This window comes from Ailuropoda melanoleuca, chromosome 14, assembly GCF_002007445.2.
Source record: "Ailuropoda melanoleuca isolate Jingjing chromosome 14, ASM200744v2, whole genome shotgun sequence".
Lineage (NCBI taxonomy): Eukaryota > Metazoa > Chordata > Mammalia > Carnivora > Ursidae > Ailuropoda > Ailuropoda melanoleuca.
The window spans coordinates 44,585,922-44,612,747 of NC_048231.1; the positions used below are offsets into that span (position 1 = coordinate 44,585,922).

The 26,826-nt window shown below is 47.0% G+C and overlaps 1 protein-coding gene across 1 annotated transcript in view; it reads left to right on the forward strand.

The window, feature by feature from the left end:
* The window catches only part of UBE2L3 (ubiquitin conjugating enzyme E2 L3), a 62,339-nt gene that overhangs the window by 5,237 nt on the left and 30,276 nt on the right, over positions 1-26,826 (forward strand). Inside the window, exons 2-3 of the mRNA XM_002926289.4 lie at positions 2,119-2,284; positions 18,468-18,563. Coding sequence (XP_002926335.2) covers positions 2,119-2,284; positions 18,468-18,563 — 262 coding nt within the window. The remainder of the gene's footprint in view (positions 1-2,118; positions 2,285-18,467; positions 18,564-26,826) is intronic.

The following is a 26,826-nucleotide window of genomic DNA, read 5'->3' on the forward strand; positions in this document are numbered from 1 at the left end:
TGGAAGAAGACGAGGAAGAGACCACTTTTAACGGAAGGCTCAGGGAAGTGGCACACAAAGGCCAGGTCCAAATGAACATGGTTTGTCTGAGTGGAAGGGGGCTAGCGTGACCAGAAGCCAGGCTTGCCAATTGGGAGCAATAAAAGTTTTAGAGCAGGAGAGGGGCCCCAGAGACCAGGTATCTTTTCCACTGGGGCTGGGTCCGTTTTCTGTGTGCTTGTTTAACAACGCTACTCTGCTGCTCAGAGCCTTCATTCCTCACCTGCAAGGGAGCCATTTTGCAGGGTGACAGTGAAGGCACAGGAAGATGCCATGGCAGAGGCTAGCTCTCGGAACTTGGCCTCTCCTGACCCCACCTTCCATTCCCAGTTTCTCATGTCCAGGTTGAGGTGTGCATTGTGCTTCCTCAGTCGGCTTGGAATTCTTCAAGGCAGGGCTCCCTTTCCCTCTGTGGTTCTCTAGAGGGGGGAGGCAGCTCCCCAAAAGCTGTGTTCTCTCTCGGACCTGGACCTATATAGCACCGGGCTTAGTGTATACAGCAGGAGCACGGAGCCAGTCACTAGGCCACACTTCCAAGTCCCCCAGGCCACTAGGGAGCTAGCTGATGGAGTCCCTCACACATTTGCTGAATGATTCTTGAACACCCACTGCATGCCAGCCCTGGGGGGAGACAAAGGGCAGACAGAACCTTGACTGCATGAGGCTTGTCATCTAGTCCCCCCCAACCCACATCAAGCCTGGGCTTCCAGGACACTGTGTGGAAGGCCAGCCCCCTTCCAGGCTGCATCATCTCCAGTGCTCATTTCTTCTCTCCTTTCATGGGAAACTCATTGCTGTTAGAATGGAGAAAAACTCCTTCACAAGGCCTGTGTCCTGAAGCTGGACCCTTCTCTTTGCCTGCACTGCTACCCGACATCCAAACCACCATCAGTTTTGCCTGATTGACTACAACTGGCTTCCAAATGGCCCCTGCTCCCCTGCTCATCCCCCTCCATTCCTCATTTTCCAATCATAGTACTTTCCTTAAACATGTACATCTGACTCTGTGGCTGCTGCACACATCCACCGAAGGTCTCTCACAGAGTATAGAAGAAAAGCCAAACCCTCCTGTTCTTCTAAGGCTGTCCTGGTCTGTCACCTGCCTCCCTTGCTCACTATTAACGTCTTACTCCATCCTGGCCATTCAGACAGCCTCATGGCCTTTGCCAGTGTCTTTTCTCCTGCTTGAAACAATCTCCTCCCAGTCTCTCAGCTGCTCCATCCCATCCTTCAGCTTCCAGGGTTGGCCGTGAAGCCAGCAGCTCAGTCTCTGCTCCTCGCTGGTTGCATGAACTTGGGCAAATCATTGGCCTTCTCTCTGCTTCTGTTTCCTGTGAGATGGGCTGTTAATGGTAGCCATCTCATAGAGTGGTTTCAAAGGCTAAGGAAAATAAAGCACAGGAGGGGGGAGCTGGCATCTGAGGTTCCAGTGTTAGCTGTTATTATACTATTTCCTCAGTGAGGCTTCCCTGACTTCCCAATGAAAAGTAGGTCCCCCATGGGCGCCTGGGTGGCTCAGTTGGTTAAGCGACGGCCTTCCGCTCACGTCACGATCCTGTAGTTCCAGGAGTCCAGCATCTGCTTTGGGCTCCCTGTTCAGTGGGGAGTCTGCTTCTCCCTCTGACCCGCCCTCCTCTTGTGCATGCTCTTTCTCTCAAATTAAATAAAATCTTAAAAAAAAAAAGTAGGTCCCCACAGTCACTTTCCCATCACTCAGTTTTTTTTTTAAGATTTTATTTATTTGACACACAGAGAGAACAAGCAGGGGGAGCAGCAGAGGGAGAGGGAGAAGCAGGCTCTCCGCTGAGCAAGGAGCCCAACGGGGATTCGATTCCAGGACCCTGGGATCATGAACTCAGCGGAAGGCAGACGCTTAACCGAGCCAGCCAGGCTCCCCACAGTTTCCTTTTCTTCACAGCACTTATCAGTGTCCAGAATAATCTTGGTTATTCAATGATCTTATGCAACCAATATTTATTGTGCACCTACTATGTGCCAAGCACCTTTGTAATCGCTGTCGGATTGGACGTCCAGCAAAGGCAGGGTGTCTCCCAGTCCCGTTCATTTGTGTTCGCCCAGCACCCTGGTGGCACACAGTAGGCACTTTGCACTTCGGGGAGCGCTCCGCCCGCCCCTCCCCCGCTCCAGGAAGTGCGGGGGCTCCAGCCGCCGGGCGGGCCGCGATGCATTCTGGGAAAGCAGCAGCACCAGATCCAAGATGGCGGCCAGCAGGAGGCTGATGAAGGTAAAAGCCATTCTCCGGCGCCGGTCGGGCGTGGGGGGGGGGCGGCGTCTCGGGCCCGGGGTCCCCGCGGCGGACCGGGACTCCTCGGGGCGTCGCCGCTGGGTCTCTTGTCCCTGTGTGGCCCCACCGCCCCCCTGACCGCACGCGGGCTGAGGGAGGTAACGGGGCCGCCTAGGCCGCAGCCTGGGCGGGAGCGCCAGGCCGCGCTGGGAGCTGCCGCTGGCCCCTCCGCCCGGACTGGGGCGTTCACGTCGCCCTCCGCCCGGAACCGGACCAGGTCCTCCTCGCGGTGGCCGCCTCCCGAGTCGGGGGCGGCGTTGATGTGGGGGCCCAGCCGGGAGGTCCCAAACCGGGCGCCCGCGGGGAAGGCCCGAGCGCCGGAGCTCCGGCCGGGAGCCCGCGCCGCCGAGCCGCCCCGCCCTGGGCCGCAGCGCGCCGGTTTTAGAGCTCCGGAGGCCGGGAGGTTGGGAGGCTCGGGCTGGGGAAGGAAGGAGGAGGCCAGGCGAAAAAAGTTAGGTCAGTTTGTTTGTGGGTCGTTTGAAATTGCTCTGGGTCCTAGCAAACTGTCGCCTTGTGACTGCAGAGTCACACAGCGGGCAAGTTCCAACTCCAGGAAGGCGTGGGGTCGGCCGCGTTCGCGGCGCTGTTCTTCCCCGTCTCCTTTTCAACCTACCATTTACAATGATCAGGATCTCCTTTCCCCGCTGAAACAAAAGTACCATTTCAGGGGGTGGGGTGGGGGTTGGCTTCAGTCGTTCGAACCCAAACCGGCCAAAGTTTATAAAAATAACTTGGTACTTTGTATCTTACATGCAGCGGGGTGCCTTCTTGCTAAGTGGCTCCTCTGGTGAGGAATACAGATGCTAAACTGGCTTGGTTCTTTCTCGAGTATGTTTGCCGGCGTCCTCAGGAGCCGACCTCGCCAAGATTTGTGAGTCCGGATAGTGCTGCCGGGTTGCACCGGGCCGGAAATAAAAAGACCCGGGAGCTGATTTCCTGAGAGGAGATAAAGAGCTGGGGCTCCTCTTGGGCAGAGAGCAGTGCTTGGTGGAACTAGACATTGAACTTGGAGTCACAGCCTCTGGGCCCTCCCTCCCTGGGAACGTTTCCTTTCTTTTGTTCACTAAGGGCTGGAGACGACATTTAACTTCATAAAACTGGATTGGAAGTGGGCGCAAAAGAACAGTCAGCAGATTCCAGACTTCTCATCTTTTTTCTCCCGGTGACACCACCATTCATCCACCAGTCATCCAGATGAGAGAACTGTTATTCACTTATTTCTGTACTCTACTCCCCAAATGCAGTCACCCATTAAGACTTGTGGATTTTTCTAGAGGGAGTTCTTGAGTGTGCTTCCCTTCTTAATCTTACTGCAATTATGAGTTTCCGTACCCTCATCTCTCAGATGCTTTTCCAAGTACGAACTCTTTCTCGGACTCCCCTTCTTGGACACCAAAGTTCTTTTTCTAAAGTAAATATTTAATCCTTTCACTCCTATTGAAACCTCTGTGATTTTATTGTCCTCAGCAGTTAATCTTAACTTCTTATTTGGCATGCAAGACCTTTCTTAGGCTGGCTGAAAGTAATCTGTTTAGCCTCACCTCCTGCCCCTGACTTTCCCACTATCCTTGCAAATCATAGTAGCTACTTTTTTTTTTAAGCTGTTCCTTTGTGCAGCTCCATACTTCACATTCATAATCATGTTTAATCTTCCCTGAAAAGTAGACATTCCCATTTTGTAGGTGGGAAAATGGAATGCTGAGAGATTTGTTGGGTCGCTCCAGTTTTCCTAGCTTGGGAAACTGAGCTATAATCGCATTTCTGTTTGATTTCCGAGCCCGCTGCTCTTACTCAGTTGTTCTGTGTTCTTCCTTTGCACTTGCTGTTTAGTCTTTGAGAAAGGCTGCCTTCCCCTCGCCTCCCTTCCAGGGAAATCCTAGGTTCTGTTCCAGTGGCAGCTACTCTCTGAGGCCTTTGCCCCGTCCCCCTTCAGAGTAAGTTGTTTCCTCCTTTTTGTGACCACAGCACTTTTCCTTATGTTTCTCTTTGAGATTTGTCCCAATCAGATTTGTGTTAGACTTGCCTTTCCTATTGGGTTCTGAGTTCCTCGAGGACAGGAATCTTGACCTAATTCATCCTTGTATGGTATCCCTAGTCTACCCCAGTTGACCTAGTTTGGGGTTCCCAGGCTTCCAGGGGTCTGAAAGGGGAGTTACTGTGGTTTTTAAGTTATTTTTGTTTCCAAAAAATTGAAGCTTAGAGAAAATGTGTAACATTAACTGAGTGCTTTTAAGTGCTACATCATTTACGTTAATTCTTTTCAATAACATTTAGAGTTAATCTTTATTTTGCAAATGAGAGAATTGTGAGGCTTTGATAGGTTGAGTGTTACCTAAGGTGGAGTAGCAAGCTGACCAGGGTGGGAGAGGTAAGAGGTTTAAATCTCCCTAGCTTCAGATCCCAAGGTCTATGCCCCTTACTCCAAGGATGCTTGGAAGACTATGTAGTTTCTTGAGTTGTGGATGGAAATTCTTTTAGTTTAGTAGAGATGCTGGTTACATGATGCAGGTCATTGGCTCTGAGAGTCAGGGTTTAAGCGTGTTAGTTAAAACAAAACACCAAATTATTGATGCATGTCGATCAATATCTGGTGTGGAAATAATAAAAGGCATTTTCTATGATGAAAGAAACATGTTGAAAAATCAAGTGAATTACATCTTAAAGAATTTTAGATTTCCTCAAAAACTATTATCGAGGACACTCACAAAGATTTCTTTGTAACAATGGACTGTCTGCAGATAGTATAAGATACATTATTAAAAGTAGAGTGATTTGTATTTGGGCTGAGAAGTTATTTTGGGCAAGGTGAGTATGATCAAGTCTTTAATTTAAAAAGCATTTGCCAGGGGGCTCCTGGGTGGCTCAGTCATTAAGTGTCTGCCTTCGGCTCAGGTTATGATCCCGGGGTCCTGGGATCAAGCCCCTCATCAGGCTCCCTGCTCAGCGGGAAGCCTGCTTCTCCCTCTCCCACTCCCCCTGTTTGTGTTCCCTCTCTTGCTGTGTCTCTCTCTGTCAAATAAAAAAAAATCTTAAAAAAAAAAAAATAAAAAGCATTTGCCAGGAGCCAGAGTGGCTTAGTTGGTTAGGCATCTGTTTGCCTTTGGCTCCGGTCGTGGTCCCAAGGTCCTGGGGGTCCAACGTTGGGCTCCCTGCTCAGGGGGCAGTCTGCTTCTCCCTCTGCCCCTCCCCCGGAGCGCTCTTGCTCTCTCTCTCTCTCAAAAATAAATAAATAATCTTTAAAAAAATAAAAAGCATTTGCCAAAAGGATTAGCCTTGCTCAGAACAATGTTAAAACATTAAATACATTTTAATTTGCAAGCAGCAAATTCAGCATTGGTGGCAACAATTAGAATGTAACCATTGCTTCTATCAGGGAGGGAAATAGCTACAAAAGCGAAACCTGTAGGTGTGGCTAAGGAAATTGATTGCAGTCTGATAATTTCTTTTCAGCCTCTGAATTGCACACATGTCCCTTAGGGGCCTTCCAGCTGGGTATCTTCCCAGAAGGGCTTTTCTAAGTGGGGAAAGTTATGGATTTAAGAAGGGGGGGGTGACATTTTATTAGTTATTATGGTGTAACTGTTGAGATAAGGAATTGAGATTTGTAGCACCCTTTTAATGCTATTTAAATAATCTTCAGGGCGCCTCTCAACATCGGACTAGTGATTTCGGCTCAGGTCGTGATCTCATAGGTCATGGGATCACGCATCTGTGACGGCTCGGTGCTTAGCGGGGAGTTGGCTTGGGGTTCTCTCCCTGTGCCCCTCCCGCCACTCATGCTCACCTGCACACGCTCTTTCTCTTTCTCTCTATCTCAAATCTTGAAAAAAAAATAATGTTCAGTCAGAACTCCATATTGGTGTACTTTCTCTCATGGTATACTCCATATTGGTGTACTTCTCATAATTACATATGAATAAGTGGGAGGAGTCACTAAATAACAGTTCTTTTCTTGGAATTCCTAGGCAATAAACTGGTTTGCTTTTGAGTAGAAGTTTATGTTCTCTGAAGTTGGGTAATTAACATGATAGTAGTGAGCATGTCTGGTGGGTGTGCTGTGTGTGTCAGAAGGTTTTCCAAGATGACGTTGTGCCAATATAAATGTCCTGAATGCACTGGGTTTTGGGGAATTCAGAAAAGCATCGCATTTTTTTTTAATCCTAAATGTAAAATCCCAGTAAATTGGGATTATTTCGGCCTCCCTTAATGACACTCATTGTAAATGTTTCTCCATTAAAAGAAAATTGGGGCAGGCCCTGGAAAAGAGAGTGTACTTAGTTGTTGCAACATTTGCAATCTTTTCTTAAGGTCTGTACTAGAACAAAAACACTTGTCTCGGTACTTGGACCTATTCCGATTTTGTTACAACTCTATCAAGAGTTTGTCAAATTAGCGTCATATTGTACTAAGTCACTTGGACATATTCTCATTCCATTGAAAAGCACCATGAAATGTTCAAGAGATATTTCTATTTTCTTTGCTGTAACACTAAGGGATTAAACTTAGACAACCCCAAGATATGTTTCCTGAGCCCAGATTTTGTATCTAACCACCTTGAGAGTTTTCTCTTTGAATGGCACGTAGAACTGTAGTTGTCCAAGCTCATCTGTGCCCCATGCTTCTTCTGTCTTACCTTCCTTAGTTAATGATTGCCTTGTCTACTCAGTCACCCAAGGAGGAACCTGGGGAAGCCCTCCTCACCCCCTCTTCCCCCATCTAGCCACTTGCCAGATTCTGCTCAACTAGGCCTTTATCTCTGGTGTCTGTGTGTCTCTTCTCCATACGCAGTACCGCTCCTTTAGTTGAGGCCATCCATTGTGGTAGGACATCTGCACTGGATTCCTCGGTGCTTCCTCTAATTCCTCGCCAGTCTGTCCTCAGTCCCACATGATTCCTAACCAGCAGTGCATCAAGGAGAAGTGCACGTGCTCAGGGCTCAGGCCCTGCTCTCAGCGATTGGAACCAAATCCAGGAGGTCAGGGCTCTGTATTTAAAAACCCACATTCCTTAGTATATTCCTTCAATGTCTGGTCTTGACAATCTCTTTCCCCACTTGCCCTTGGGATCCCCTAAACATGCTTTGCACCCTTGGGTCTTGTAATGGGCCTCTCTGGCTCTTCTCTCCATCAGGGTAATTTCTTGTCCTTTAAGGCTCAGCTCACAGGGCACCTCCTCTTGGCTCTGTACTCGAGGAGCTCAGTGAGGGAGAAAAATGCCATGCGTCTAGAACAAAGAAATCCTGATCTGTCCATTGTATGCTGGATATATGCCAGCTGAATAATGGAGTACAGGGGAGGGAAAGATCCTCTGACATAGAGAAGAAGGTGGAACTTGGTCTGGTCCTGGAAGAATAAGCAAGGGTTTGGTTTGTTGAGGGGAGGGGCCTGGCACCCAGTGAGGTTAAGTAGTTCATCCCTCAAAGTGAATGTGGGCATTGGCTATGAGAGATGCCCTGGGGAACCCTGATGACAGTTCACCTACTTCCCAATATGGCTGCCTGCTTCTTCTGACCTTGTGCTGTCTCTTTCTTAGGTTTTAGTTAGGCTAGCCCTGAGGAATTTTCCAGAAGCAGTGGCCGTTTTACCCTAAATTGGTATATCTGGTGCACCTGGCCCTCCAGAACTATGAGCCTTCCCTCCCTCCCTCCCTCTGCCCTGGCAGGGCTGAGTTCTTTGGCCAGCCACTGGAAGACTTGTCTCTGCATGAAGGGGTGTTGCAGAGGGCGATGCTGATGGGTTTAAGGATAGGTGGCAAAGAGATGCCTGGGCCTTTCAGTTTAGGGGGTCAGATGTATCCTCAGCTTCAGGATCCAGGACAAGCAGCAGACTGCTCACATGTGAGAGCTTTTGCCTCCAGGTTTTCCTCTAGCCAGCCTTGTCTGTCTGTTCTTATGGGCATAGACAGACCTAACCCTCACCCCAGTAAAAAGCGGGGAGGAAAGGATCTTTCTTTCAGGGCAAAGCTGCTGAGAGGAAAAATACACTATACTGGTTAAGAGCTTCTGAAAGGGCGCCTGGGCGGCTCAGTCGGTTAAGCGTCTGCCTTTGGCTCAGGTCATGATCCCGGGATCCTGGATTCGAGGCCCGCATCGGGCTTTCTGCACAGTGGGAAGCCTGCTTCTCCCTCTCCCTCTGCCTGCTGTTCCCCCTGCTTGTGCTCTCCTGCTGTCTCTGTCAAATAAATAAATAAAATCTTTAAAAAATCCCCAACTTCTGGAGGTCGTGTATCCTGTGCCTTCCACATCTTAGTTGGAGGAACTTGGGCAAGTTACTTAATCTCTGTGTGTTAGTTTACTTCACCTATGTGTGAAAGTGAAATAAATCAGTAAATATCACATGTTCTGGAGAGTGCTTGGCATATCCTAAGTGTCAGATACGTGTAGATTATTATTATTATTATTCAGAGTCAGCAAGACACGTGCCAGGGCAATGAGGAGAGCCACCTGGTGGCGGGAGGGGAGAGCTTGGTGCTGAAAAGGCGGGTGGGGCCAGGTAGGGGTGGCATCCCTGGACATGACCTCACCATAGGCAGAGCCCATTCTCTTTCCCTCCCCTCTCTCCTGTCTCTTGAAGTAACCTGTTCCTTAGGGTTAGCAAGAGGTTTCTTGAGACTGCTGTGTGAATGTATGTGTCTTTGTTTAGAAATGTATATTTTTTCCTGCAAAATTGAAAAGCTCTTAAATTCAAAATCTGTCTTCCCAGTATCTCAGAATCTCACCCTTGTATTACTTCTTCCTGTTCTGCATGTATTATGTGCAGTGCAGTGACCATCACAGTGTCCAAAGATGAGCCCACCAGGCGCAATGGAAGGCACCGAACAGTGCTGAGCTGGGAGTAGGGGGTGGGAATTTGAAGGGAACTCTCTCCTTTTTTTTTTTCTTAAAGAGATTTTATTTGAGAGAGCGTGCGCACACATGCGTGCAAGGAGTGGGAGAGAAAGGGAGAGAATACCAGTCAGACTCCCAGAGCCAGGAGCCTGGTGCGGGCCGATCCCACAAACCCAAGATCGTGACCTGAGCCGAAACCAAGAGACGGACCTCAACCGACTGAGCCACCCTGAAGGAAACTCTTAAATAAGTAGTTGCAGTCCCAGAAATAAATAATGCTGTTGCTTTTTGTCTTCTCTTTCAGCCCTGAAGCAGAAAGTTAAGGAAGAGCCTTCTGGCTCTTTGCACAGTCTGTTCAGAATTCCGGAGCTGCAAGGGGCCCCCTTGACAGGCAGGAGGCTGAGGCTTCGGAGGGGGGGCACCACCCACAGGCTCACAGTGGAGCCGGGCACACTCCCTACCCAGACAGGCCTCCCTGCTCTCAGGGTCTTGCTCCTGCTCTTCACGTGGCTGCTTTTGGTTTTTAAGGAAGGACATGGTGGAGAGAATTCATTTCAGGTTAGGTGCTGGTTTTGTTCAGTTTTTAGCATTTCCAGGTCTGTGTTAATTATAGTTTTTTGTACTTCTGATCTTGTCAGATTCTGTTTCCATTTGTTTACCAGCATAGTTGAGCGGAGGAGTGAAATACGATTTTGACAGCCCCTGGCCCAGCGGGTACATTTGCCAGCAAAGCAGTCAGTAATAGCAAATCCAGTGCTCATGGTGGTGCTCTGGCTTTCTGAGAGGGGATGTTGCCTGACTCTGTCACGGGATTGGAGAGCGGGTACAACTCAGAAGTTGAACAGCCTCTGAGTCCCTTCTGACATGGTTTGTAAAATACCTACTTCACACCAGCATACCTCTTGATAAGAAAACTCAGCACAGGAAAGCTAACCTCACAGAAGGAGACCTGCCACATGTTTTACACATGCGGTTCCCATTCCGGTCTCTCGTGCTGGGGTGCTGGACTCGGGAGTGTGTGACGTAGGTCAAGAATGCCAGGTACAACCATGTTCAGATGGGGACAGAAACCTATTCCAGGGGCAAGGCCCACATTCAGAAGCTATGTGTGGAGCTGGTGTCAGAGCCCACTCAGCTGGGGCCCGGGCTGCACTCGCCTGGAGGTGTGTGGGCAGTGCGTTCCTATAAGCCTGTTCTGAATGTTTTCTTCAGCCATGCCCTCTTAGAATGACCTCTTGATAAGTGGCCCATCACCCTGGACCAGTGTGCTATGGTCGAATAACAGGGACCTGAGTTCAGATCTTAACTTCCGCCACGGACTCATTTCTGTCATCACCTTGAGCCTGTGTCCTGATTCTGCAGTGGGATGATGAAACTACTTTGTGGAGTTATGATACTAGTTAAGTGCATTAGTTGTGATTATTAATAAGTAAGTGTCAGATGGTATACTGCTGACCCATGGAAGGGCTGCTGTGTTGTTGTGGGTCCCTCCTCCTTTGCTGAGTATTCATTGAAATAAGAGAATCACATTTGGGGCTCTCTGAAACCTTATGTTTAGATGTACAGTATTTTGAATTATATTTAAGTCATGATTTAGTGTCATTGCCACCGGTTGCTTTGTCCAAGCTTGGAAAACACATTTCTGTCAAAATTAGTTACTTGGTTCCCGTCACACAGAAAAGCAGGAAGTAGTTTTTTCAAATTATTAATGTCCTCCCAATTGTGTAGCTGGTACTTGGGAGTGATACTGTACTTAGATTTAAGGCAGGTTTGTGTAACTTTCCCTTAGAGATCCAGCTCCATCTGCCAGGTTTCATTTTGCCTGGACAAGAGGAGCCTAGAAACGTTCCTTGCACAGCATAAACACTCAGTGACCAGCTGTGAAGGGTTAGGGCAGATGCTGTATTTGTTCATGCTTTTGTCATTACAAATCTGGGGAAGTGCTATTCCAGAGAAGGCTGAGCCTTCCCAGGATCCTGCTCAGGAAATAGGAGCCCCTGCGCTGCCTGTTTGCGGTGGAAATCTTCACCACCCTCACCCACTGCTTTGTGTGGCTGAGACATCCTACTGTTGCCAGTCCTGGCCGTACCCTGTAAAACGCCTCGGAACTTGGGCTTTACCAGCTTCAGCTTTACCACCGTAAGATGAAGCTAATATGCCTGACCTGCCTGTCTCCAGGGGTGTTTTGAGCTTCCAGGCCTAGTCTATGTGCTGTTTATTACAAACACTGCAGAGTGGTGTTGTGACCAGCCACCTTGTGCTTCTCTCTCAGGGTCTTGCTCCTGCTTTTTACATGGCTGCTTTGGGCGCATATCTCCTGCACCGAAGCCACACACCTTCCATAGCATCTTTGTTTCTGGAGATTCCCTCCAGAAATAACCGGCTCTTTCCTAGAAGACTACCTCTTCCCTAGCATCTCTCCATTTCTAGATATGGTGTTTTGTATTGTTTTGTTTTTTCATTTCTGTTTTTTGTTGGGATTTTGAGGGTGATGAAACTAAGCTGTTGCCCTCCAAAGGGGAGTGTGGTGGTGATGCATTCTTAGCAACTCCTCTGCCTTATGTTTCTTTTTCCTTTTTCTTTTCTTTTTTTTTCTTTCTTTCTTTTATTGAGATACAGTTGATCAGGTCATTTCTGGAAAAACTTTGTGCCAACAACTATAAACATATTCATTTCTTTTTTTTTAACATGACAAACTTTTTTTGTAAGTATTTATTTGGGCACCTGGGTGGCTCAGTCCGTTAAGCATCTGCCTTCAGCTCAGGTCATGATCCCTGGGTCCTGGGATTAAGTCCCGCATCAGGCTCCCTTGCTCAATGGAGAACCTGCTTCTCCCTCTGCCTCTGCCGCTCCCCCTGCTTGTGTGCGCGCATATGCGCTTTATTTCTCTCTCTCTCTGTCAGATAAATAAATAATAAATCTTTTTTAAAAAAAGATTTATTTGAGAGAGAGTGCACGCAAGTGCACAAGGGGAGGGGGGAGGGGCAGAGAGCTGAGGGGAGAGCTGAAGGCAGATGCTTAACCAACTAAGCCACCCAGGTGCCCCCATATTCCTTTCTAATTTAAGACCCTATGAGTTCTGGTCATAGGCTGTCAACACCATATCGTGTCTATTCCCTGTTATGTAGAGTGGGGAATGTATGTTGGTGCCTTGACACTGTCTTGGATTTTAAGAACTATGGTGATATAATTATGGAAAGGAATGAACTAACATTAATTGAGTATCTGTGAGGGGTGCTAAGTGTTAAGACTGTATAAGTTTCTTGTAATTCTCAGTAGAGCCCTGTGAAGTTGGGTTTCCTATGTTTCAGGTGAGACTACTAGAAGAAAGACTTGGAGCTTCAGGTGGTATGAAGGGTGGGGCAGGGGTGTAAGCCCAGGCCTGTCTGGCTCTAGAGGCCTCTGCTCTTTCTAGTCCAGTGACAGTTTGACAGCTGTTGAAGCAACTGCTTGTCAAATCAAAACATTGTTTCTCTGTATAATGTATAAAAGTGTTGAAGAGAATAGTTGGGGATTGCAATATTTTGATTTTTTTGTCTATAGGAATCTTCAGAATAGAGAACAGTAAAATAAGCAATGTAAGTCATAGTAAGCATTCATTTAAAAAAAAAAAAAAGTTCAGAAAGATTTCCAGGTTTCTGTTACCACAGACTTGTTGCAGTAAAAAGGATTCCTTACATTGCTTCTGTGTGCCTGGCTCAGTGGGAGGTGTTAGCTCTTTTAGGAGCTTATTTCTAGTCATGGAAATGACACTGAATTAATCAGGGCCTCAGTATCTTCCTTTGTAAAAGACCAGATTGGATGAGCATGGTTTTTTGTTCCTTTTTTTTTTTTTTTAAGATTTTATTTATTTATTTGAGAGAGAGATCACAAGCAGGGGGGAAGGGTAGAAAAGCCGACTCCCCGCTGAGCGGGGGGCCCCCGATGTGAGACTTGATGCCAGGACCCTGGGATCATAACCTAAGCTGAAGGCAGGCGCTTTATCAACAGAGACACCCAGGCGCCCTGTGTATGGTGGTTCTTAAGCAGGGGTACACCTCACTGTCACTGGGGGATCCCCTGGCACAGGTGCCCAGACTTACTCTAGAGATTCTGATTCTGCAGGTCTAGAATGAGGCCTAGACACGATTCAGGCTTTCTCCCTCCACCCTCCCTCTCTGCCCCACCTCTCTGCATATGAGTGTTGAATAACCCCCCTGGGGCCTTTGGGTGCACTCTCTGATTGAGAGTCCCCTAGCAATAGTTAACACTCCAGCCGAATTTGGCTCCCAGCTGCTTCCCAAACACACCCGGTGATTTCTTCTTTCCACGGCTCTGCATATGTTTCTAGCACACGGACACACCTGTTCTCTTCTCTGCAATGGTTTGGTTTTTCCCCATCCTTCAAGGCCTGTCTGACAGCCTTTGTTCCATGAACCGATGACCCTGTGCTATTACCTGTGGGGCCTCCCTTGCTCTGACTTCCAGTTTCCTAGAGTAGTGCTTCTCTGCTCTTCTGACCTCATCTCAACAGCCAAGAAGATGGCGCTCAGCCTTACTCTCTGTGGTTCCCTTAGGGGTACAGGATGCTCTCGAATATGGTGTTTTAAACTGTATAAACACCCCCTGCCTTGTGACTTGCTGTCCATAGCGTTGATTTGACATCTGAAGCAGCCCTGGCTTTCATAGCTGATTTTTCCTCTGTCCATTTGTCTGGATTTCTTAAAGCGGACTGTGGTCACAAGCTAGTTAAGAATCACTGGCTCCTAGGGCGCCCTAGGAGGGGTCCGGAGGGGACCCCAACACAGATGATGAAGGAGCTGTGGGTCACAATCTGCAACCAGACACATACTGTTCAGAAAAAGCACTAGGGGCGCCTGGGTGGCACAGCGGTTAAGCGTCTGCCTTTGGCTCAGGGCGTGATCCCGGCGTTGTGGGATCCAGCCCCACATCAGGCTCTTCAGCTGTGAGCCTGCTTCTTCCTCTCCCACTCCCCCTGCTTGTGTTCCCTCTCTCTCTGGCTGTCCCTATCTCTGTCGAATAAATAAATAAAATCTTAAAAAAAAAAAAAAGAGAATCACTGGCTCCTGAAGCATTCTCAGGTCCTGTGTGAGGGTTGTCTGGGGAGATTTTGAATGGTTGCCTTTCCAGGAGATTTCCATCGTAGATTTCCAGAAAAGAAAAAAAAAAGACTTTGTTAAATACTTTGCCCAAACTCGGATGCATGCACAGCAGTCATGTAACAGAAAGCCCAGTGTATAGCTGTCTCCTGCTGTCCCTGAGTCTCCCCTGGGGGGGTCAGGACCGTCTCCTGTTAGTCCCTCGGAGCTGTTAGGCAGTGATCTGTTTCCGGAGCTTGCCACACTCTGGCCTGGCATGGGCATCAAGCTCTCTGGGCTGGAGTCTAGGCATTGGGCTTTTCCCATTTTGAAGAGCTGGGCAGCACACCCATGCTCTTTTGGGTTCCCTCAGTACACTGAGGTCCACCTCTGGGTTCAGAAATGGACCTCATTTTGAGAAGCATTGCTGTCATCTTCACCACTTGCCCTGGCTGGGAAGCCTGTTTTCCCCTGCCAGGAGAAGGAATGGGCTAGGGGCTGGTTCTGCTTTCCCTCCTGCTCTTCTCTTGGTTTGTCAGTATGGCGCCATCAGCCTGGAGCAGTTGACCCAGCGCAGCTTCTTGCAGAACTGAAACAAACCTTTGGGGGCATATTTTGTAAGCTCCTGTTGTTCTTGGCTTTGGTCTTCCTGACTCTGTTTAGAGCTGGGCCACTCTCAGTTTTCCTTTGTCGGGTTCCTTTTCCCTCATCATTTGTAATAATATCCTTTTGAATTTGAATTTGAATTTACATTGGTTTCTTTAAATTCTTTCTCCAGTTCTTCTCAGGATCATTCTCAGTTATAGGGGTGCACTTCTGCTTGAGGGTTTTTCAGGCCTCTTGGGTCATCTTGCCTTTTCGAGTCTCAGACCTTCGTATGAATCTGTCTTCTCTGACTGACTTGAATCCATCTTCTTCAAGTTGTTCTCCTTGGTGGAGCTGTGATTGGCATTTTGGCCTGAACAGTTCTTGACTGGAGGACCTGCTTGTGCAATGCAGGACTTTTAGTGTCCTGGCCTCTGATGGTGCCAGGGGTTCTCAGCAGCTGCAGCTCTAGAGGATGTTGGGAAATCGGGTGGGGTGGTGTCACAATGCTTGGCATGTAATGGGCAGGGCTCGGGATGCTCAAGTGCAGAGTCCTGCCTGGATGCCGGCGCCACCCTGTTGAGAAAGGCTCTCCTAGGGCTGCCCAACATTGCCTGGAGATTATAGGGCTTGCTTGCTTGTTTGTTTGTCTCGGTTTCTCTCACTTCTGCCTTATAATCACTTCTTCCTTGTTGGTTAGAATTATGCAAAGGAGGTTGCCTCTTCCGCTCTTTGGTGAGCTTAACTTGACAACAAGGTAAATTGAGAGTTTGTCTGATAACCAGCAATTGATAACTGAGCTTTGGAGTCCTTGAGCCTCCCAGTTCTGCCAGCATTAGTGTCACCCTTCTTCTCTGGCAGGAGGTAGGAAGGATGGCGTCCTCTCCCTCAGTACGGCTTTTATCTTTGTGCATGTATCTCTTTCTCTCTCTCTCTTTTTTTTTAAGTAGGCTGCATGCCCAATGTAGGGCTTGAATTCATAACCCTGAGATTGAGTTGTGTACCTACCGAGCCAGCTGGGGGCCCCCATGTTCATGTATGTTTTGATATCAGAGCACCAGTAGGTGCCCTCTCTGCACCCCTGCCCACAGTGCCCACTCCTTCCTCCCTTTTTCTTGAGCAAGGTGCAGGTTTTCACTGCCATCTTACAGTTGAGTCTCATCTTGCCATACTTTTGTAATCTTTTGAAATTTACCTTCTTGGGTTTATTACTGATACTTCCTATTGTTATTATGTGGATTTCTGAAGCCGTATGTACAGATTATTTAATTAAATTAATTAATTTATTTTTTAAAAAGATTTTATTTATTTATTTGACAGAGAGACAGCCGGCGAGAGAGGGAACACAAGCATGGGGAGTGGGAGAGGAAGAAGCAGGCTTCCAGCGGAGGAGCCTGATGCAGGGCTTGATCCCAGAACACCGGGATCATGCCCTGAGCCAAAGGCAGACACTTAACAACTGAGCCACCCAGGCGCCCCCAGATTACTTTAAAATTAATTTCCTCCCATGAAAATTGAATATAATCTCATTGGTTGTCCGATTTCAAAGTTCTACCTGGAATTGTTTTCCTGCCTATATTTGGTTTAAAACGTTTCTGATAGCTTGGTAGGATTTGTCTGTAGTCAGGAATCTTACTCTAGCATCTTGCACCAATTACCAGAAAATCAAATACGTGGGGAGCCTTTCCCATCCCAGAGTCTTTTTCCTCCCCAGTCACCAACTTCCTGTCCCTTCACTGTCCTGATAATTAAGCAAGTGTTTGATCATAACCATGAGCTCCTGGGGGTTTTAGATCCCTGCCCTCAAGCTTGCCCTCATGGAACTTATATGCTGTTTGGGGATAGAGTGGTAGAGTGAGATTTATTTATTCCCCATCCCGCAGGCTTCATTGTCTCCAGGGGAGCATTTCTGATGAGTCCTGGGCAATAGCAGGAGGACCAAATGGCAGTTGGCAGGTTGAGTGGTCTCTCAGGTTCCATGTTCTCCTTCCTGCAGGCCCAGGAAGAGCAGCTGGACCACACTTTCCCCAGTGCAGGGGCCACAACCATGGCAACTAGCTTCCTACGGAAGCTGAGCACTGCTTAGAAATGGAACTCCTCTCTTAGTGGCAGTGGCTCTCTCCTCTCACTGCGTAGCTTGTTAAAAATCCCCATTTCAGACTCCACCCCACAGTTGCTGGACCAGGGCTGGGGCCTAAGCCCATATGGTTGTGGTGGGCAGCTAGGGTTGACAAGCAGCAGCACCCTGTGGGAAGAAACTTGGTTGGCGTGTTGCCTTCCATGAAGCACCAGCATGTCCCAACTGCCTGTTCTGCTTGGTCATTTGATACCCTGTCCTTCTCAGCCCACTCCATGCCAGGCACACCCACATCCTCCAGCTTAGAACCTGTGATGTCGGCTCAGTTCCTACTTCCTATGGAATTGTTTCCCGACCTTGTAAACTGTTGCATATATGATGGGAATGTGGATGCAAAGGATCTTTTGGAGTAGATGTAGAGGCTGGTCCAGAGCCTCTGTGCCATTGTGAGCCAAGGCACCACACAAGGAGGGGCTTCTCCATTGCAAAAGGGTGCATGGGCTGGACCAACAAGGAGGAAGCCAGGGCCAGTGAATAAGCTGTCCTGCCTGCTAAGCCGGGTGGTGCTCTAAGGGATGCAGAAGAAGGGGCCCAAGAGATGCGAAGGAGGCTTTTGTAGCAAGAACAAGAGGCCAGGTTGGGACTTCGGTGGGATTGTGTCACTGCAGGTGTCTGAGGATGGAGGAATATTGGGAATGTGAGCAGGCCGGCACACGTTGGGTCTGGGGCCGTAATGCCTGCTGGATGTTGACTGGAGTTGTTGGAGAAGCAGTGGTGCACAGTTGAAAAACAGTGACAGACGGTTGTAGACTAAAGACATCTCAGGCAGGGCCCTGAAGTAGTTAGTCCCGGTGGTCATGCTTTCTGGATGAAATGGCATTTGCTGCATGGACTGTTTGTATAAAAATCCCTCGTTTGCAAAGGGTTCTCTTGTGTACAACAGGGTTTCCCCTTTGTTGTGTTCAGCTCTGGGTCTTACTACCCCTTTTTTTTGAAGCTGAGGAAATGAGGGTCTGTGAAAGGCTCCCGTTCCCCTCCCCATCCCAGACTGGATAGTTGTTCTCTTTGCCGTGTCCACGCTGAGGCAGAGTTCTGAAATCACACTCATGCTCTGGGTAGAAAACCTGGGGGTATGTGTTTGCTCCTAATCCTTGGCATCTGACTCATAGCTTAATAAATCTTGGTTGGAAGAAGTCAGGTCTGTAGCTCCTTGCACCCCTACTGCGTGGCTGCCCTATGTAGGGGTCTGAGGGTGATTAAACAGCAGTCTGGTGACCAGCCCAAAGAGGAGGCGATGTGTCTGCGGAAGACAGTTATTTATCCCACTGAGCTCCGTTGGGTCACAGAGGTGGGGGCCTGTCTCGGTCTGGGGCATGGGTTTGAGGGGACCGTTTTGGCTCCAGGCCTCTTAACCAGACCGGGCGCAGTCTAGTCCACACTCTGAAATTTGGTCCTCAGTGGTGTTGGCACTTGGTTTAATTTGAGGGAGTCAGGAGGGATCTTAATGTGTGGTGCTTTCCCCTGTTTGACACCCCTTTATGCTTTGTTAATCAACAGGAGCTTGAAGAAATCCGCAAATGTGGAATGAAAAACTTCCGTAACATCCAGGTTGATGAAGCTAATTTATTGACTTGGCAAGGGCTTATTGTTCCTGTGAGTATTGAACACTTTCACTTCTTACCAGATTATTCTTCAAGGTGATGTGTGTGTGTTGGGCTTATGTCTCCGCTCCCAAGTAGGCTCTTAGGTGAGGCAGCCGACATACGCACAGAAGCGGGCTGTCACTCTAGGATGTAACAACGCAGGGACCTTAGCCTCGGCTGCCTGAGTAGAATCCCATCTCTGCACTGGTTTTGTAACATTCCGGGGCCCCCCCCCCCGAGCTTTCCACATTTGTGGTTATTGCCGAGGGAAAGGAGCGTGTGTTTGTGCTCCTGTCTTCCCTGGCTTCTCTGTGCCTAGCCCCGTTTGTCCAGGTGGGGCTGCCTTCTCTGACCTCTCTTGGGAGAAGGTGGCTGTTCCCATTTAGATCTTTTCTTTGCTTCCCTGCCTGGTTTTGCATCTGTGTGTCTAACCCTCTGGACACTTGAGTTCCAGGCTTTATTCCTGGCACCCTCCAGTATGTGCCTTCCGTTGTTTCAAATCCCTTTGCCTAATGGCCTACCTGGTCCCCTCACCCAGTGTCTTGGTTGGGGCTTCTGCCTCTACTTTCTGACCCCCACAGCTCTGCTCTTTCTGCCTCACAGACTTCTGCCTTCAGGTGGGCTCAGGCTTGCTCCCAACAGTGGCCTTCCTATGGCCTTGCTGTCCTCTTGATTTAGTGTCTGCTCTTTCTCCATTCTTTCCTCTCCTCACCCCTTGAGAGCCTCGTCCTGTACTAACTCCAGTTTGCAATTCCAGTTCTCCTGCCCTCCTGTAACCACCTCACACTGAGCCCATGGGCTCCGCTCTGTCCTCAGCTCAGGCTCAGCAGCCCTAGAGCCTGCTTGCCTGTGGAGCCTTTGCAGCCTGTGCAGCCTCCGGTTCTGTGACCTTGTGCCACTCACTCCTGTCCCGCTGCTGCTGCTTCTGAGCTCTTAGACATGGGCCTTGTTTAGTCTCCTGCCTTTGTCTCGTGCTGTTTCTTGGGACCCCTGATTTTTCTAGCATCACAGATTACTAGATTAGTGAACATGGAGGAGTCCTGTCCTTGCCTCTATTCCTGCCCTTTCCCCAGAGCCACACCATCTGTCCATGAGGTGGCCTCACTTGGACAGCGTGTGCTTTCCAGGCTCCCCAGCTCACAAAACGGGATTTCATCACAAGTGCTCCCTTCCTTCCTGTTTTTCCATCTCCACCACGTGCTTTTTTCATCCCCACTTTCCTCATGAGCCTCAGGCCCTTTTCCTGTGCCTGTCCCTGCGCTACATTGTTGTGCAGAATCTTTCCTTATGGGCAGATTGGCTACTTCACTGAAGCAGAACATGGAACATGCTTACTGTAGGTGCTTTCTTCTTAATGCCCTTTTTAAAAGACCTTGCAACTCGAACAGCAGATACTGGATTCATACTTTATTTTCGTGATCATTTGAATAATGAAGGAACGGTACGCTTTTGTAGTGTTTCAGTACCCATTCAGAATTTTTAAATGTGGGAGCATCCAGTCTGGTTTTGAGGATGAGTCCTTGAGATTTCTCCAGGCTTGGAGATGGTAGGACTCAGGGCACAGTGTGTAGATGGTAGAGGGGCCCTGGCTGGGAAGGTTCAGCCGGTGACCCCAGGGCTTGCTTACCTGCTGTAGCGAGTTGTTAGGTACTAAGTGGAAAGACCATCTGACCTGTCCCTTTTCTAATTGATATTTTGTATCCTACTGATATAAGAAGAGTTAATCCATGGATCTTTTGAAAAATGGTAAGAATGAATGGGACTGTTTCGAGCAGTCAGACTTGGGCAATCTGTCCCATGATCTCAGTGGCCTGAGAGTGCAGGCTGGCTCCAAGGGTAGGTGGCTGTCATCAGGCTCTGCCCAGAGCATGACCCAAGGCCTCCCTGTGGTGTCATGTTGGTGGACCCTGTGGTGTGGCCTATGGTTTCACAAGTCCAAGGTGGAGACTCTCTGGTAGAATGCAGCATGCTTGGGTTGAGGCTCTGGCGAGTGTCCAGGCCAAAGCCTCACCTTCCATTTAGGGGAAGCCGGGCCCAGAGACACTAGGCCATAACTACTCTCCCCATTCCACTGCCTCTTCCCATTTCTCTCTTGTGTCCTTACTACAGTCACTGCCCACGGCCCCTGGCTTGGTGTAAGGAGCATTTCAAGGAAGAAGTTAAGGTGCTCTTGGCAACTGACCCCTCCACGGTCTTCACTAGTACCCCACTCCTGGGCCTCAGGTCTTCCTGCACCATAGGGGCTGGGTCAGTATGGGGAATCCTCTCCCCAGGCTCACCTGGGGTCCACTCACCTGGGGTGAAAGCAGGGTCAGGCTGGTGGAGCATAGTAGTCCAGACTCGTGTTGACTGCCTGGTACTGGTCCTCAGAGAGCAGCTTAGTGAATATGACCTAGCTGTAGCTCAGAGAAGGGGCGGACCCAGACTCCCCAGAGAGGGAAGATGGGAGTGAACCAGATTTGGTGCTTCCTTGAGACATTTCACTGTTACCATGGCACTTCAGGCTTATTCCCTCTGAACACTTGTTTTTATATACATTTTTTTTCATTGGAAATTCAGAGGTGTTGGCTAAGGAAAAAATGATCTCGTAATGCTATCATGAAGAAGTTCAGTAATTTTTTGGGCACCTGCCTTTCAGGAACTGGAGACGTGTTGGTGAGCCTTCTCAAATTTCTCACCCAGTGAACATGTTGACTCTTTTTTTTAAATTTAAGATTATTTATTTATTTATTCGACAGAGAGAGCGAGAGAGCACAAGCAGGGGGAACAGCAGAGGGAGAGGGAGAAGCAGGCTCCTCACCGAGCAGGGAGCCCGATGTGGGGCTCGATCCCAGGACCCTGGGATCATGACCTGAGCCGAAGGCAGACGCTTATCCATCTGAGCCACCCAGGCGCCCCTGAACATGTTGACTCTTACCCATTAGCATATTCCTCCTAGCCTTTTTACATGCAATTTTTAATGGACCATTTGATAGTTTTATAATTACCACATTTTCATCATTTAGTCCTTGCCTCGAAACTCTTTGTGAACGTAATATCCCATAATATTTGTGTTACCATTTATTCAATCGTTCCTTTAATTTTGGCCACTTGGATTGTTTTTCCATTTTTTTTTTTTATAAAGATTTTATTTATTTATTTGACAGAGATAGAGACAGCCAGTGAGAGAGGGAACACAGGCAGGGGGAGTGGGAGAGGAAGAAGCAGGCTCATAGCGGAGGAGCCTGATATGGGGCTCGATCCCATAACGCCGGGATCACGCCCTGAGCCGAAGGCAGACGCTTAACCGCTGTGCCACCCAGGCGCCCCTGTTTTTCCATTTTTAAGATAATTAATCTATGAACGTCTGTATGTGAAAATCTTAGTGAGCATCTTTGTTTATTTTAGGTTTGATTTGTTTTTAAAGATTTCATTTATTTTTTTTAAAGTAATCTCCATACCCAACGTGGGGCTCGAACTCACAACTCTGAGATCAAGAGCCGTGTACTCTGCTGACTGAGCCAGCCAGGTGCCTGTATTTTATGTTTGATCTTAAGATACTGTAGTCTGACCAGGAGGATGAAGGTTATATTATATATATCTGTAAGCCTGTGTATTGTCAAGTTATTTCCCAGAAAGGTTGTGCCAGTTTATACTCTTATGGGCACTGTCTGCACCAGTGCCTCCGTGTGTCCTTGTCCGTCATGGAGGTTGTTGTGTGTTATTAAAGGGGGTTCTGAATGGCAGTACTTCAGCCCCCAGGCTGTGGGGTCTGCTTGCCCCTGTGAGAACCCTAGCCCTGCCCCTGACTGGTTTGGGGATCTCTGGCAAGTTTAGTTTGTCCCAGTATCCTCACGTCTAAAAGGAGTACTCATCTTTCTGGTTGTTGTCAAAGTTCTAAGTGCATGTGTTTCAAGTGCTTAGTCTCACTCTTAGTATTAAAGTCTTTGTGGGGCTCGCTGCAAAACTGTTTGGCAGTATGTAGCAAAGAGCCTATGAAACAAGCATCCAGAAAGAAATTGTTGCCAGTGTGATAGGTGCAAAGGTACTCAATTGGATTTGTGTCTTTAGTCCCATTCAGGCTGTTATGGAACAAAATACCAGATACTGGTTAGTTTATAACAACAGAAATTTATTTCTCACAGTTCTGGGAGCTGGAAGTCCGAGATCAGAGTGCCAGTCTGGTGAGGGCCTTGTTCTTGGTCACATACTTCCCGGGTATCCTCCAAGTGGCAGAAGGAGCAAGCTAGCTCTCTGGGGCCTGTTACAAGGCACTAATCCCATTCATGAGGGCTCTTCCTTAATGATCTAATTGCTTCCTAAAGGCCCTACTCATAACACCATCATTAAGTTTTCAATGTATGACCTTTGGGGCTACACAAACATTTAGACCATAGTCATGTGCATTTCTGATTTTGTTATTGCAGTTGAAGCTTTTGTTATTAATTTATTGACTCTTTATATTTTCATCATCTATTATCTATTGGAGTTTTAGTATGTTGCTTTGTTGAATCGTAGGAATTCTGTATATTAGTCCTTTGTGTCTAGGAAAAATATTTTTCAGCATACTGTTTTCTTTCTTTTCTTGCTTATTCAAGAATTCTTAACTTGAAAGTTTCTCTTAAAATTAAAATTTTTTTTGCTTCATTAATTTTTTTATTGTGATAAAACACACTTAACACAAAATTTGCCATTTGTAAGTACACAATTCAGTGACATTAATTATGTTCAAAATGTTATGCAGCCTCCACTGTCTATTTCCAAAATTTTTCATCACTCAAAGAGAAACTCTGTATCCATTCAATAATAACACCCTACTCCTTGTGGCCCCCCCAGCCCCTGGGAACTTCTAATCTACTGTCTTCATGAATTTACCTATTGTAGATATTTCATATAAATCATATAATATTTGTCCTTTTGATCTGGCTTATTTCACTAGCATAATTTTTTCAGGGTCCTCTACCTGTACCAGAACCAGAACATCATTCCTTTTTTATGGCTGAATAATGTTCCACTTTGTTTTTATACCACATTTTGTTTATCCACTCACCTGTTGATGGAAACTAGGGTGGTTTCCACCTTTTGGCTGTTGTGAACATTGGCAGGTGTGGTTGAGTCCCTGTTTTCAGTTCTTTTGGTTGTATATATAAGAGTAGAATTGCTGGATCATATGGTAATTCCATGTTTTTAAATTTTTTGAGGAACCACCAAACTGATTTTCACAGTGGCTGCCTTGTGTATAAGCATACCAGTTTTCCTTCATCCTCACCAACGTTTGTTATTTTACTTTTTAAAAAAGTTACGGGTGCCTGGGTGGCTCAGTCATTAAGCGTCTGCCTTCGGCTCAGGTCATGATCCCGGGGTCCTGGGATCTAGCCCCGCATCGGGCCCCCTGCTCAGCGGGAAGCCTGCTTCTCCCTCTCCCACTCCCCCTGCTGGTGTTCCCTTTCACTGTGTCTCTCTCTGTCCAATGAATAAATAAAATCTTAAAAAATAAATAAAAAATAAATAAATAAAATAAAAAACAAAAAAGCTATAGCCATCCCAGTAGATGTGAAGTGGTATCTCATTGTGGTTTTGATTTTTTTTTTTCCATCGTGACTATGTGTGTTGAATATCTTTTCATGCGCTTTTTGGCCATTTGTATATGTTCCTTGGGGAAATGTTAATTCAAGCAAGGTCTTTGCCCTCTTTCTTCTTTCTTTCTTTCTTTCTTTCTTTCTTTCTTTCTTTCCTTTTCCTTTTCCTTTTCCTTTTCCTTTTCCTTTTCCTTTTCCTTTTCCTTTTCCTTTTCCAAGTAGGCTCCATGCCCAGTGTGGAGCGTAGCAGGGGCTTGATCCTGAGATCAAGACCTGAGCTGAGATCAAGAGTCAGATGCTTAACCGACCGAGTTACCCAGGTGCCCCAAGACTTAAGTTTTTTAGAAGCAGCAGTTTTAGGTTCACAGCAACATTAAGAGAAGGGGATCGAGGTTTCCTGCATAGCCCCTGGCCCCTACACATGCCTAACCTCCCCCATTATGGACATTCCCTACCAGAGTGGTATATTTGTTATGATTGATGAACCTACCTTGACACATCATAAGCACCTAAACCCATTAGGGTTCATCGTTGATATTGTATATTCTGTGAGTTTGGAAAAATGTATAGTGGCACATATCCATTATCATAGTATCATACAGAGTATTTTCACTGCCCTAAAATCCTCTGTATGCTACTTTTGCATTCCTCCCTACCCCTTGCCCTATGCCCACCCACAGCAACCACTAATCTTTTTACTGTCTTCATAATTTTGCCTTTTCTAGAATGTCGTTTGGTTGGAATCATACAGTATATAGTCTTTTTGAGACTGGCTTCTTTTAGTTTCTAAGTTTCCTCCATGTCTTTTCATGGTTTGATAGCTGCTTTCTTTTTAGTGCTGAATAATATTCTGTTGTCTGGATATTCCACAGTTTATCTGCTCACCTACTGAAGAGCAACTTGTTTGCTTCCAAGTTTTGGCAATTATGAGTAAAGCAGCTCTGAACATTTTTAGTTGGGTGTTTGTGTTCTCCTTGTCTTTGAATTGTAGGAGTCCTTTATATGTTATAGATATTAAACCCTTACCAGATATATGATTTGCACATATTTTCTCCCATTCGGTGGGCTGTCCTTTCACACTTTTGGTAGTGTCCTTTTTTCTTTTTCTTTTTTTTTTAAATTCATGTGTAGCTGACACACACTGTTACATTAGTTGGCTAGTGTTCTTTCAGGCACAGTTTTTAATTTTAATGGAGTGTTTTATCTGTTTTTTCTTTTGTTGCCTTCAGTATCATATTTAAGAAACCATTGCCAAATCCAAGTCATACAGGCCTTCCCCTGTTTCTGTTTTTGCTTTTTTAAGTAAGCTCCACACCCAGTGTGGGGCTTGGACTCACGACACTGAGAGCAAGAGCCTTGTGCTCTACCCACTGAGCCAGCAGTCAGCCCCCACCCTGTTTTTTTCTAAGAATGTTTATAGTTCTAGCTCTTAAATTTATGTCTTTGATCCATTTTAAGTTAATTTTTACCTATGGTGTAAGGTAAAGCCACCTTCCTTATTTTGCATGTGGATATCCAGTTTTCCCAGTAGAGCAGTTGAAGAGACTGCTCTTGATCCTGGCATCTTTGTCAAAAATCAGTTGAGCATATATGTGGGGGTTTACTTCTGGGCTTTCCGTTCTATTTTGTTGGTCTGTATTTCTGTCTTTTTGCCAGCCATACTGTTTTGGTTACTGTAGCCTCGTAGTGTGTTTTGAAATCAGAAGTGTGAGTCCTCCAGGTTTGGTCATCTTTTTCTTCTTCTTCTTCTTCTTCTTCTTTTTTTTTTTTTTTTTTTTTTTTGGTAATGATTTTATTTATTTGAGAGGGAGAGAGAGAGCACAAACGGGGAGCAGCAGAGGGAGAAGCAGGCTCCCAGCTGAGCAGGAAGCCTGACACAAGGCTAGATTCCAGGACCCTGGGATCATGACCTGAGCCAAAGGCAGATGCTTAACTACTGAGCCACCAAAGCACCCCATACTTTTCTTTTTTTTAAGTAAACTCTGCCCCTGATGTGGAGCTCAAACTCATAACCCCAAGATCAAGAGTTGTGCACTCTACCAACTGAGCTAGTTCGTGCCCCTTTGGTCATCTTTTACAAGATTGTTTTGGCTATTCAGAGTTCCTTGAGATCCTGTATGAATTTTAGGATGGTTTTTCTATTTTGCAAAAATAACACTTGGGATTTTGGTGGAGCTCACATTGAATCTTGAGATCACTTGGGTGGTATTGTCATCAGAATATTAAGTCTTCCAATCCATGAACCCAGGATGTCTTTTCATTTAGTTAGGTCTTTAATTTCTTTCAGCAGTGCTTTGTAATTTTCAGTGTGTAAGCTTTATGCTTCTGTATTAATTAGCTGAGACTGCCATAACAAAATACCATAGACTGGATGGCTTAAGCAACAGAAATTAATTTTTTCACACTTCTAGAAGCTAGATGTCTTAGATCAGGGTCTCGCAAGGTCACTTTCTGGTGAAGACTCTTCCTGGATTGCAAATGGCTACCTACTTCATGCTTACATGGAGAGGGAGAGCAAGGGAGTTCTTTGGTGCTTCTTCTGGGAAGTGCAGTGGTCCTCCTCGCCCTAATCTGCAGTTTCAGTTGCCCGCAGTCAATTGTGATCCCAAAGCAGATGATCTTCTTTCTGACATATCATCAGGTCAGTAGTAGCCTATCACTACGTTATGATGCCTACGTGATTCACCTTACATCATCCGATCGCATCATCACAAG